Here is a 13,843-nt window from a genome sequence, read left to right as displayed (position 1 = left end):
TTACTGAAAACTATTAGCAATTTTTAATCATGTTGTTCTTTTTCAAGCGATCCAGATTATTTTAACCCCTGACCTTTCTTGCATTTGAATTGTACAAGTAATGATTGAACACAGCCGTTTTTCTGTGAATGTGTGTGATGTGCTTATCAGCGCTGCCCATTGAAAATGTGGCAGTGTGCTTGGGCCTGAAACCAGCTGTGTATTCTTTCCCAGACTGAATCATCAGTCCCTTCAGCAGAGCCCTCTTATGGGTGGAGGAGTCGATGCGGTGCTGACTGCCGCACATCCAAACCTGCCATCAGTGCCGCTGCCTCAGGACCCGATGAGGCCCAGACAGTCGCAAGTGCGACAGCAGCAGAGGCTCCTCCAGGTACGGGCTGGGAGGTGAGGTCAGTACCTGGCGGGTCCTTAGCAGTCACGAGGAACAACAGGCACTGCAGGCTTTAATTGCCACATTCCAAGGAACACTGTGTACTTGACAGCAGAAATAAAGTGGTGTAATTTCGTTTCAACTTGGCCAGTCTTCCTTTGTGAATCTGCCAGGCCATAGCAGGAGCGTATGTTTTGCAGATCATCCTTCCCCTTTCACTAAGCTTCAAGGTAGCCGATGTCTTTATTTTGGTAGTGTGAGCCTCAGCTTACTCAGTCATTAAATTAGAGGCCATGGAAAACGAGTGCAAAATTTCTTATATGTGTGTTTTGGTTTTTTTTAAAGCTGTCAAGAGCTTTTATCATATTTCTAAAGGGATCTGTAATCCAAAAAAGTTTCAATAGTACCTCTGGTCTAATTGGATTATGAGAATATTTTAAAGAGATATATCATCTTGACTGTTAGAATCCAGAGAGCTATCTTTTAATTATTTGAAATTAATTTTAGGTCTCCTAGATAAAGGTTTCTCCCCTTGACACATTTTTGCTTCTAACTTCCTTGTTTAAGAAATATAGGCATTATGTTCACCCGTTCCATTGGTCTTCCTTCTGTGTGAGTCTGTCCTGTTGTTGGGTTGGCGATTGCCTGGTGAGTCTGTACAGTGCCCTCTCATCTTACCAGCAGTCCAACATGAGATGCTTAGTCATTTCATGTTTTACTAAGAAAAGAAAAGCACCAAAAAACAGGGCTCTAGTTCTCCTGGTGTACGGTCAGTGAGGAACAGACCTGCCCACAGGAGGGACAGGAACTTAAATTTCCCTCTGGTTCAAAATTTCAGTTTCAAATCACTGAGGAAAGTTATTACATTTATTTCTTTACGTATTACCTTCTGTCTTACATTGGTGTTTTATAAGGCTGAAAAATTGGAAAAGTTAATATTCCTTTTTACCCCAATTATTATAGCATAGCATTGTAATTTTTTCATTAACAGCGCACATTTTTTAGAAAAAAAGAGAAGTGGTTTTCTTTTTCCTCAGGACAAATTTTATTTCTTTCCTGGTGACTGAAGTTGGGTTCATTTCTCTTGGCAGAGTTCACAGAAAGTCAGTGGGAAACTGCTTCCCTATTGTAAGCATTGTTCACTCGGGGAAACCGTCCAGATCTCTGCTTGGATTCCACATCCATGCCCATTGTCACTTAGTGAGAAATGCCACAGGCAGTAGCTATTCATTATGTTGCCCGAAAGAAGAAAAATAAGTTGGAGGATAGTATACACACCGAGTTGGAAAATGCAAAGAATGAAAAGAAGTCTGGTGCTGTCCTCATCAAAATGAATATTTGGATGGAGGAAACTGAAGGTCCTTGAGACAGACCATCTGCTAAGATTTTCCTCTGCATTCTCTGTGCTTCTTGTGTGACTTGGAAGTGTTTCCGAGAGTTCTGTATTTCTGCCAACTGTCACAGACACAATTTATCATTTTTTTCTCCTAATTTATACCAGAGCTTCCCACATCTACAATTCCTTTAAAACACACACACACACACACACACACACACACACACACACACACACACACACAAGACCTAATTTTCTGGAATTCTTTAAGAACAACTCCTTTGCTTCCTCTTCCTTATCTATCTTTATTTTCATCTTCCTTAAAAACAAAACAAAACAAAAAAAACCCACACAAATGAATCTTCCGCTCCATCCAGATGTCACAGGAAATGAAAAGATAACTACTGAGCTCTCCTTGTCTAACTTAGTGGTTAAAGAAGGATAAAATATGTGGAAGGCAGAGAACATGAAAGGAGTTGACAGTGAGTTCAGAGTGCATACTGGGACAGTGCAGGACAAGATAGACAGAGAACACTGCGACTACTGAAGGGTGAGGTCCAAGAGGGCTTCATAGAGATGGAGATTCAGGTCTTTTCCTTGAAAGATGAGCAGTTTGGCAAGGCAGCTATGGAAGAGGTTGGTGTGTATTATTTTGCTGCAACAACATAATTAAATAAAAGTCATATGGGAAGAGGAGACTGGAACATTAACCCCTCTGTTTAAGTATAAAATCCTTTTTCTTTCTAGATGCAGCAGTCCCAGCAGCCCCCACAGCCCCAGCCGTCCTCACAGCCCCAGAGCCAGCCCCTCGGTCTGCAAACTGTGCAGCCCCAGCAACCGTTGGTAAGGCCTGGTGCTTCCGCATCAAACATGGGGGCATTTTCCTTAAAGTCTGTTAGTATTTCTCATGTACCAAAATAGTGTTAAAAATTAAAATAGCCTAAACATATTCTAGCAATTTCCCTAGAACTTTATCAGAGTGGGATGATATTGATGTTATAGTTGATGTATTAGTTTTCATAGAAAACTACAAATAAATATTTGTGTTTAAGAGATCATACTATTTTTTCCTTTTCAAGTTTTTCCAGACATCTCTATGAACTAAAATATTTATATTCAGACACAAAGATACTTTTATAACTTATTATACATATATATATATGTTTAGAAGATTATACTGTAAATTTTTACTATAATTTCAAAAAAGCATGAGAGTGCTTTCTGAAATATTATCTTTATTGATGTAAAAAAAAATTACTGATTCCAGCAGTAAGCATTTGCTACAGGAATTTTCAAGTAATTCATAATTGTAAAATTTACTTCCTTGGCTTTGTGAACCGAACTTTGAAATGTTATGTGCATCAGTGAACATTTGCAAACCTCAGAACTTACAGCAGCCTTTACTTTTGCAGGTGCCATAGCCCTGCTTTATTTTGACTTAATATTTTTCTTTAAATTGCCTCTTTTTCTGTTTACTTAAATGTATTACAAGAAGGATAATTTTCTCACTGCCATCAGTGGTCACTTGCTACATATTGAGAATACCTGTAAAATAAATACTTACTCTGCAGGTAAGTCAGCAATATGAGCTGTGTGTGAGTACTACCTAGACACAGGAGCTGCTGCTGCCCATCTTACAGCTTGGGAAACTGGTGTCTTTTTTCAAGACAGTATTTGAATATGGGTGGTTTTATAACTTGTAGTAAAGAGGGAACAATATGGCTGGGAATAGAGCACATTAGGAGGGATCAGAATAGACTTAGGGGGGAAAGGTCTGATATACACAAGTAGAGCTGCTAAGGGAATATGGTCAGCTGGATTACGACATTCCGTGGACATTTGACAAGCTGGACTACGACATTGGTCAGCTGGATTAAGACATTCCATGGACATTTGACAAGCTCCTATTTTGCTCAGTTTGATCTCCATTTAAAAAGAAATTATCTTTATTGTTGAAAATACTACAGGTGTCCCCTTTTCCCCCTCATTGACCCCTTCACCCTGTTCCTGTCCCATCCCCCAGGCTTTCATCACACTATTGTCTGTTTCCATGGGTTATAGACACCCTATATAATAAAAGGCTAATATGCAAATAGACAGAACAGCAGAATGACCAGTTGCTATGACGTGCACTTACCACCAAGGGTCAGATATTCAACACGGGAGCTGTTCTTGATGGTCAGTGCACTCCCACAGGAGGAGCACTGCTCAGCCAGAAGCCCTGACCAGGCTCACAGCTGGTGAGCACAGCGGCGGTGGCTGGAGCCTCTCCCACCTCCCCAGCAACACTAAGAATGTCCAACTGCCAGCTTAGGGTGTCGGCCTAAGCCATCAGTCAGATATCCTCTGACGGTTCCCGGACTGCGAGAGGGTGCAGCCAGGCTGAGGGACCCACCGAGTGCACAAATCTTGTGCACTAGGCCTCTAGTATTCATATAAATTCTCTGGTTAATCTCTTCCCACCCCCCTCTCCTACTTTCCTCTGAAATGCATCCATCTGTTGCATGCTTCAATGTCTCTGGTTCCATTTTGTTCATTAGATTCCACATATAAGTGATATCATATGATACTTGTCTTTTTCTGTCTGGCTTAATTCACTTAGCATAATACTCTCCAGGTCCCTCCATGCTGTCTGAAAGGGTAAAAGATCCTTCTTTTTTGCAGCTGCATAGTGTTCCATGGTGTGAATGTATCACAGTTTTCATCTGCTCATCTACTATTGGGCAGTTGGGCTGTCTCCATATCTCAGCTATCCTATATAATAAAAGCCTAATATTGCAATAGAACTCTGTCCATTTTCACATTGTACTTTTGTTAAATAAACTTTTGTATTGGTAAAGAAAAAAAGAACTGCCACTCTGATCTCCATTTTTTCAGGAAATTCTTTATTATGAATCTAGTTTATTTTTAGCTCCTATTTCTTTTTAATTATCTTTGACATTTACTGCAATCTACCTTCAAAATGCTTTACAAGTAGAGTAATATATAAACATTCACAGACTTCTCCTTTATCTTCATAGGGGTATAAGCAGGGATTGGCTGACTGTTCCTTACAAATGTGAAAGAGAATCATTCAGATGGGATACTCCTAGCTCACTGTAATGTCTCTCCTAAGAACAAGATATAATTTTGCATTTTGAAATAATTTCTTAAAAAAACACCACAGGTTGTTTTTTTTTTGTTTGTTTGTTTGTTTGTTTGTTTTTATTGATTTCTGAGAGGAAGAGAGAGTCAGAAACATCAATGATGAGAGAGAATCGTTGATTGTCTGCCTCCTGCACACCCCCTAATGGGGATCAAGCCCACAATCCAGGCAGGTGCCCTTGACCAGAATCAAACTCTGGACCTTTCAGTCTGCAGGCTTACACTCTATCCACTGAGCCAAATCAGCTAGGGCTAAATAATTTCAAACTTATAGAAGAGTTGCAAGAATAAAACAAAGTATTGCCATAAACAATTCACACAGATTCATTAATTATGGACATTTTGCCACATTTGGGTTATTGGTTTTTTTTAATTAATTTGTATTGTTAAGATTATTACAGATGTCCCTCTTTTTTTCTTCCCATAGCTCTCCTCCACGTGGTTCCCACCCCACGCCAAGCCCTAGCCACCCTTTTGTCTGTGTCCATAGGTAATGAATACGTGTATATACGATCTTTGTCTAATCTCTTCTCACACCCCTGATACCCTCTTCCCTCTTCCCTCTGAGAATCATCAGTTTGTTCCATTTCCATGCCCCTGATTCTATTCCATTCATCAGTTCATTCTGCTCATCAGATTTTATATTCATTTGATCTTTAGATTCACTTGTTGATAGATAGAGATTTGTTGTTACTTTCTTGTTCATATTTTTTATCTTTAGCTTTTCATTTTTCTTCCTCTTCTTAAAGAATACCCTTCAGCATTGCATATAATACTGGTTTGGTGGTAATGAACTCCTTTAGCTTCTTCTTGTCTGTGAAGCTCTTTATCTGACCTTCAATTCTAAATGATAGCTTTGCTAGGTAAAGTATTATTGGTTGTATATTCTTGCTATTCATCAATTTGAATATTTCTTGCCACTCCCGTCTGGCCTGCATAGTTTCTGTTGAAAAATTGTATGGGTGTTCCCTTGTAGGTAACTAACTGTTTTTCTCGTGCTGCTTTTAAGATTTTTTTTTTCTTTTGCCTTTGGCATTTTAATTATTATGTATCTTGGTGTGGTCCTCTTTGGATTGCTTTTGTTTGGGGTTCTGTGTGCTTCCTGGACTTGTAAGTCTATTTCTTTCACCAGGTAGGGGAAGTTTTCTGTCATTATTTTTTTCAAATAGGTTTTCAGTATCTTGCTCTCTCTCTTCTCTGGCACCCCCATAATCTGGATATTGGTACTCTTAAAGTTATCTCAGAGGCTCCTTATACTATCTTCATTTTTTTTTTCTTCTTTTTACTCTTCTTGTTGGATATTTTTTGCTTCCTCACATTTCAAATCATTTATTTGATTCTCGGGATCCTCTAATCTACTGTTGAATCCCTGTATATTATTCTTTATTTCAGTCAGTGTATGCTTAACTTCTGACTGGTCCTTTCTCTCTCTCTCTCTCTCTTTTTTTTTTTTTTTTTGCATTCTCACTAATAAACTTGAAAGTCTCACTAAGATCCTTGGAGGTTTCTAGAAGATTCTTGAGTAACCTTATAACTGTGGTTTTGAACACTATATCAGTAGTTTGATTTCCTTCATTTGTGATGTTAACGCAAAAAAAAACCCACACACACACAAAAAAAAACACCAACATTAAAACCTGTAAAGAATTTTTGTGAGTTTATTTGAGCCAAACTATGGACATATGCCCATATGTTGGGAAGCGGAGCCTCAACGACTTGAGATAATGCTCCAGAGAATGGCTGGTTACATTTGTATTTATACATTTCAATCAAAGTAGGGACATAGGTGGGTTACATGAAATTCATTGGTGACAGATTAAGGAGGTGAGACAAAGCAAAGTGGAGGAAACCCCTGGGATTGGATAAAAAGTAAAATGATGGACACACACTTAGGTGGGTGCAGGAACCATTAACATGATAATGAAGGAATTTGCGGCGGCTTCCTGTCCTGGCACCCACCACATTTGGTTGTGCCCCAGGGGCTCCAGAAAAATGGAAGTTACCAATTACCCAGACATTTCAAGGGTATGTTATCATAGATTCAAAAAGAGAGATAGGCTCAGTTAAGGCAAAGGTTGACCTTGTCAGTGAAGATACTGGCCTAGGATTAACTGTCCACCATAATTGCATTTAGTTAAAGTTTAATTTCAGACCATCCTTTGTAGTTACTTTAGGTCTCTGAGTTTGCAAGACTGCCATGCAGGCCTCCCCTGAGCTTGTCAGGTCAGCATGTGGCCCCTTTTGTCCACAGTGACATGTCTTTGTCTCCGCATTTTGGCTGCTTCCCTGTGTTTATTTCTATTTATTGGGTAGCTGCTAAGTCTCCTTGAGTTGATAGGGTAGTCTTGTGTAGTAGATGTCCTATAAGGCCCTGTGGCTCAGCCTCCCCAATCACCTGAGGTGGACACTGTTGGTGCACCCCTTTATGGGCTGTGTGCACAGTTTGTTGTAGTTGAGCCTTGATTGCTGTCGGTGTCACTATGAGGAATTGACCTCAGGCCAATTGGCTGTGGGGCCAGCTGCAATCCAGTGGGAGAGCTGCTGTTCAGTAGACACCCTTATGCAGCAGGATTTGCTTCAGTGAGGCTCTGGTGCTCCCTGAGTCTGCCCCTTGAGTATGTCTCTAATGGATGTGAAGAGTTGTAATCTGGTCTCCTACTGACCACTGGGTACACTGGCTCTTGGATCTCCAGGGAGATGTAAAGTCAGCCACTATCTAGGGCCACCCAGCAGGAGCTACAGAGAGATCTGCAAATTTCTTATCTTTGTATTGGGTTTGGAAGTGCCCAGATGAGGCCCAACTGTGAAGCAAGGCAGGCTGGTGCTGGTGCTAGTGCTGGTGTTTTGAGACTTTTATTGATAAGTTTGCAGCTCCCTGACCCAACTGCAGCTTGTTTGACAGAGTTTTCACCTGAGAAAGGACAGACCATTCATATGCAAAAGCTGCTGTGCACAGCTTGGGTGGGGTTATAAATTTGGTGGGGCAGGGTCTCTGGGACTCACTGGGATGGAACAAACAGAAATAGCTGGGACAGGTAGGAAAACATCCCTAAATGGGCAGTTGAACATCCCTTGAGGGGTCCCAGATTGGAGACCCATCCCAGATTGGGTGCAGGCTGGGCTGAGGGACACCCCCACTCCATCCTGTGCACGAATTTTGTGCACCGGGCCTCTAGTTTCTTCTACACTTTTCTGTGGAAGAAAAGCATTGGGGAAGAGATGGGGTGCCTTTACTGGAATATTACATGTGGCCTCTAGTTTGGGTCTAATTATAGTTCTTAACTTGAAAGATACTTTTAAAGCTATGAGTTGTTGTGATTAAATTAACTCTTAATCAGATGTTAACAGGCCATGATTTTCTTTAAAGCTACTTCCAGCTTTAAAGAAAATGTTTAACTCATCCTGCTGTGTCATTTATTTTCATCTTAAATGCAGTTGTCCTAGGTGTGTGACCTGGAAAATATGTTAACAGAAAGCTTTAAAATGTGGCTTTTTAAATTGACTCATCCTTGTGTCGTTATCTTATTATACTGAATTGATGCCTTTTAAACATATGCATAATAGTTACTTAAACAATTGCATTAACTTTTAGTCAAAGATCATGTGTGAAATTGTCATATAGTCTTCCTCAAAAAACTTATGTTCCATTTAGAGAAATTGAGAAATTTTTCAGAATTTAGATAATATTATTCTCCTTTTCAAATTAAGAAAATCAGGTCCAGAGAAAGTTAGTGAACCATGTTGCCTTTCTTTGCTTGAATTTGGATTTTTCTTTTCATTATGAAGGGAAAGGAGGTGTAATATTTATAGAAAGAAGTTGGGAAAGATATCCATGAGAGATTTTTATTAACAAGACAGATAAATTTGTTATATTTCCTTTTTACTGAATAACTGATGGTGTGCAGATAAAAAAAAAAAAAAAATGACTGCATGCAAGTTGCCAGTTATCTTGCAGTTAAATGCGTACTAAACACTGTAAACTCCAGGGCCGCTGGTTCCCGTTGCGGGTGCCCGCGGAGGAGCCTGTGCAGGGCTGCACTCCATTCATCCAAGGTCTCTGTCAAGTGGCAGAGCAGGTTGGAAATAAAGATTTCCTTGGTGCTTTGTGCTTCTGCTCACCAATAATGTGCTCGCAGGTTGTTGCTAGAGCAAGAACTTTGTAGCGGCCGGGAGGCAGGGACAGTGCTTTAGTCCCTGAACCCAGAGAAGTGCTTGGATCTGCATGAGCATTGTCAAATGATTTGTTGGATGTTATAGCAATGAAGGAAGAAACTTCACACAATACCCATAAGTAAAGAACACAGTTCGGAGGGCAAGGTGACCAAACCCGCTGTGAGGCAGGTACATCGCTAACCACAGCAGCCCTGCCACCAGGTGATCAGTCGGGGTCTGCTTCTGCTGCCAGGACAGCCCCAAGGAAGTTGCTTTGCCAGACAAAAAGATTCAGTTAAATAGAAATTATTAGTTAATGACGCATTTCCTTTAGTAATAGTTGAGCAAAAATTTAATATTCTTGAACAAATGTGTGTTGTTAAAAAAATATTTAGAGATCAGACAAAATATACATAAAAAAAAATTTTACTACATGTAATACTTTAAACAATAAAAAATATTTAAAAAAATAAAAATAGCCGAAACCGGTTTGGCTCAGTGGTAGAGCGTCAGTCTGCGGACTGAAAGGTCCCAGGTTCGATTCCGGTCAAGGGCATGTACCTGGGCTGTGGGCACACCCCCAGTAGGGGGTGTGCAAGAAGCAGTTGGTCAATGTTTCTCTCTCATCGACGTTTCTAGCTTTCTATATCTCTCCCTTTCCCTCTGTAAAAAATCAATAAAATATATTTTAAAAAATAATAATAAAATAAAATAAAAATAAAAATAAAAATAATTATTTTTCAGCCATAGTTGGTTTGGCTCAGTGGATAGAGTGTCAGCCTGCGGACCAAAGGGTCTCAGGTTCCGTTCTAGTCAAGGGCACATGCCTGGGGTTGTGGGCTTGATCCCCGGTGGGAGGCATTCAGGAGGCAGCCAATCAATGATGCTCATCATTGATGTTTCTCTCTCTCTCCCTCTCCCTTCCTTTCTGAAATCAATATATATATATATATATATATATATATATATATATATATATATATATATTATTTATTTATTTTTTTTTAAATTTCAACCCTTACCCAAGGATATGTTTTTGGTGATTTTTTTAAACTTTATTTATTTATTGCAGAAAACTACTCCCTTAATTTTATTTGAAAAGTACACAAGGTCACAATGCTAGAGCAAGTTCTTACTTTTTTAACCAAATTTGTTCTTACAAAGTTCAAAATCTGCACCATTGGATATTTAAGCCAGGCATTTTAAATACAAAATCATATTTGAAACTGACACTATCAGTTCTCTACTTGCATATGTGAAGTGTCAAAATATTTTTTCTCACTAGTACAAGTTTATTTATTGCAAATGTTGGCAATTAGGGGTGAGAATAGTGAATCAGTGAATTGTGGTTCTTTTGACACTTGCATCATTAAATAAGTTAGTAGAAAATAAGTATTTCTTCCTTGACTGGAGCCAATCCCAACAGATATTTTCCACAGTCAAATTACAAAACAGGGTACTTTTTTCCCCAACTTGATTTTTAGAGTGTGAGAAACTGATCAGTTGCCTCCCATATGTGACTTGACTGGGGATCAAACTCACAACCTTTTGGTGTATGGGAGTACACTCCAACCAACCGAGCCACTCAACCAGGGCCAAAATACTTGTTAATATGTCCCTTTTAGTTCAGGAGAGAATGTGTTTACTGGAGGAAAACTATGCCTTGTTGTCCTATTCCACTTGATGGAGATTCAACTTGAGCTCTGTAGTTGCAGTGAGAACATAGCTCCATCCTTCCTCAAAGTGCGAGGGTGGGGGAAGTCACCTGCCTTGTTGCTAATAAGGGCATCACAGTGCCCAGGCACAAGAGCACTGATTCACTGCAGATTCCTGAGGGCATGGCTGGCAACGGGAGCCTGTCTTTGAAGGCTGGGGTCTTTTTGAGAGTGCAGGACAGGACGAAAGGAAAATGTTCTGGGAGGATTAACATCTGCAGAGGGACAGCTGGGAGAAACCATCATCAGCGCCTGCATGGATGGAGTTCAGGGAGACCTTTCCCTGTTTGCTCATTACATTCCAGCAGGAAGATTAGACATACACAGATGGTTGTAGGCCCTTGTTGACCTGTTTTCTGACCTATTTTGGACAATTTAAAGTTCCAATTTTCACTACAAGCCAAGCATCAGATCATGAGTTTACAAAATACAGATTGTCAGCCCCAGAAATCCTAATTCAGGAAGTCTGGGGAGGAGTCCAAGAGGGTGACTCCTTAAATTTCCCCTGGTGGTTTTATGCTCCTCTGCCATGGACAGGGCTCATCCTTTTGCAGGAGACATTCAGTGACTTGGTTTGAAATGCTCAGTAATGGGGTTTCTGAGGGGAGTTGGTGGCATTCTTTCTTTTCCCAAGAAAATTGCTCATGCAATCTCTTGCATGCTCATGAGCATAAACAAATTAAAACCAGCTGCATTTAGTGCCAGGTGGCCTTGAGAGGAATGTGGTGAAGCACCACAGCTGAGAGACTGGAGATGATAGATCATCCCATCGATTTCCTCCACTGCTCTCAGCGTTATTGGCCTCTGAACGCTTCACATGCAAAAGCTTTTGTGTCTATCAGTATTTACTTTACTAGAAATTAAAACAAATATTAAAATTATTTTTTAATTCTAAAATAAAATTATATATGAAAAGGAATAACATTTTAATGAAAAAATGGGTGTATATTTCAAACTAAAATATTAGTGAGAATGACATTGTTTTACAGTTTTGAAAACTTCAATGTCTGAGTTAAAAAGGCATTCATTTTGTTGCAGTATCACACATTATTATCCTCTGGAAAACTGCATAGTACACTCGTGAGAAAATGAGTGAAAAAGCAAATAATTTCTTAGTATTATGAAAATGGTTTTGACCTTGTAGGCATCCCAACAGAGTCTTGGGGTCCCTCCAGAAATATTATCTCTTTAGGCCACCAGTGGGCCACCCACCATTCTCCAACAAACATATGCACCCACATGTGTTCCTGAGCGCTTGTGCACAAGCACTAGCTTCTCAGGGACCTAGTTACTGCCTTGGCTCAAAAAAATAAAATTAAATATCTGAGATCATTACAGTGTTTCATTCTCAAAAGCCTCTTGAAGCAGACTTTAAATGAATGTAGAGAAGGCAGCTAAGTGTTTGTTGAATGAGCAAATGTTAAATGTTTGTGTTGTGTACCTTAATCAGCTAATAAGATTAGACATATTTTCAGCCAACCATTTAGAATCTGTGATTATAATCAAATAAATTAATATTTGGAAATTAATATTCCAATTAAGAACAGCACTAGATTGTGGTTAGGATCATGAGCTCTGACTCAGAAAGATTAGTCTGAATTCCAGCCCCAAAATTTACAGGGATCATGGACAAGTGACTTCATCCCTCAAAGCCTCCACTTCCTCCATTGGGGGAAAAAGGGGCTTCACAATTTCTTATATACATTCCCAAAATTCAGACACTTGTGAGAATGGAAATTTTATTTATAACTCATTGAACAGCTAAGCCTGACCTGATTAATTTTGTAATAAAAGCTGACCTCTGACCTGAAGGGACATGAAGCTCTTTTTATTTGTTTTATTTGGTATAACTGTTTGTGTGGTTTGCTGCAGAGATTTAAAATGTTTGATTATGGAGTACTGTCCTAGATCTTGCTTGGTCTATGTATTGTGAATGTTTCATAGGAAATCATATGTCTACTGAATTTCATAACACACATGCCCAGAGTTTGTGTGAGAGACTAAGGGTGGTATTATCCTTTCAGGGTTAGCTGGGCTTATGTATACAGGTGCTGTCTGGAACACTGCCTCACACATACAATTATATTAGCTTTTGTTAAAGAAATAGGGTCTATTTCCAAATAAGCATAGGAACCACTGAATAGAAAAGAAATTACTTCATATTTCACATTACTGAAAGATGGATTTTTGTTTTCCCTCTTGATTTGCACAGTGGGGAAAGTGGCAAGCTGCTCTTTTCCTTCCATGCGCTGGGGAAATAGTAACATTGGTGGAGGTGCATCCTTCTTGTTACGAGACAGGTTTGGAAATTAAAGGCACTTACAGTTTCTCCTTCTGTCCATTTTTCCTGAGCACCTACTATGTGCCTGGCACTGCTGGACACTAGGGATACATTAACAGACAAGCCCAAGTCTTTAAGTCACTCAGAGTCTGGTGGGAGAGAAGTAGGTGGACCAGGTGTTGTGAGAAATATTCAGCTTTAACAGAATCAAACCAGTGATGCCCTGTAATTAGGTTGCCAGATGAATTAATTTCAGCTTTAGGTAAACAATAAATAACTCTAGAATTATGTTCCAAATATTGTATGGAGCATACATAAATGCAATATGTGTCCCATGCAGTATTAGGGACATACTTAGAACTAAAAAAGTAAAAGTGTTGCTTATCTGAAATTGACATTTAACTGGGTGTTCCATATTTTCATTTGCTAAATTGGGCAACCTTAAATATAATCCTGGGCTATTTTCACCCATAGCAACAAGCTCTGAGGAGAAAATGTATGTTTCACTCATATTGGGTAATTGAGGTTTTTTTTTTAAAAAAAAGACTGTTTACAGAGGTATGGGTAGGTTAAGGGAAACCAGGCATGGTGAAGGGCCTCAGCCGGAAGCAGTTACACCCCCTGTGCTCTGTGGCCGTGGTGCAAGGAGAGAAAAGGAGAGGGCCGCTGGCAGGAGCCGTGGCCTTCCCAGAGAGAGATGTGTTCCACCAGCAGAGACCTACCCTGAAGGAAATTGGCAAAAATAAAACTGGACTCTGCTCCCTTCCAACTATACCCTGCTTCTCCCTGCAGTTTCCAGGGGCTGCCCCTCCACTTCTAGAGGAAGAGCTAAGGGCCAGCCTGGC

The 13,843-nt window shown here is 39.8% G+C and overlaps 2 protein-coding genes across 11 annotated transcripts in view; one reads left to right on the top strand and one right to left on the bottom strand.

Annotated features, from left to right (window-relative positions):
* P2RY13 (purinergic receptor P2Y13) overlaps positions 1 to 13,843 on the bottom strand; it is a 403,762-nt gene that overhangs the window by 97,471 nt on the left and 292,448 nt on the right. The window lies entirely within an intron of this gene.
* Positions 1 to 13,843, top strand: part of MED12L (mediator complex subunit 12L) — a 355,232-nt gene that overhangs the window by 333,982 nt on the left and 7,407 nt on the right. For all 10 annotated transcript variants that reach the window (XM_084875885.1, XM_084875893.1, XM_084875891.1 and 7 more), the window contains 2 exons: positions 214 to 370; positions 2,454 to 2,549. In XM_084875885.1, the coding sequence (XP_084732011.1) occupies positions 214 to 370; positions 2,454 to 2,549 (253 nt within the window). The remainder of the gene's footprint in view (positions 1 to 213; positions 371 to 2,453; positions 2,550 to 13,843) is intronic.

This window comes from Pipistrellus hanaki, assembly GCF_964339955.1.
Source record: "Pipistrellus hanaki genome assembly, chromosome: 2".
NCBI classification, from domain to species: domain Eukaryota; kingdom Metazoa; phylum Chordata; class Mammalia; order Chiroptera; family Vespertilionidae; genus Pipistrellus; species Pipistrellus hanaki.
This window is presented reverse-complemented; position numbering and strand designations above follow the sequence as displayed.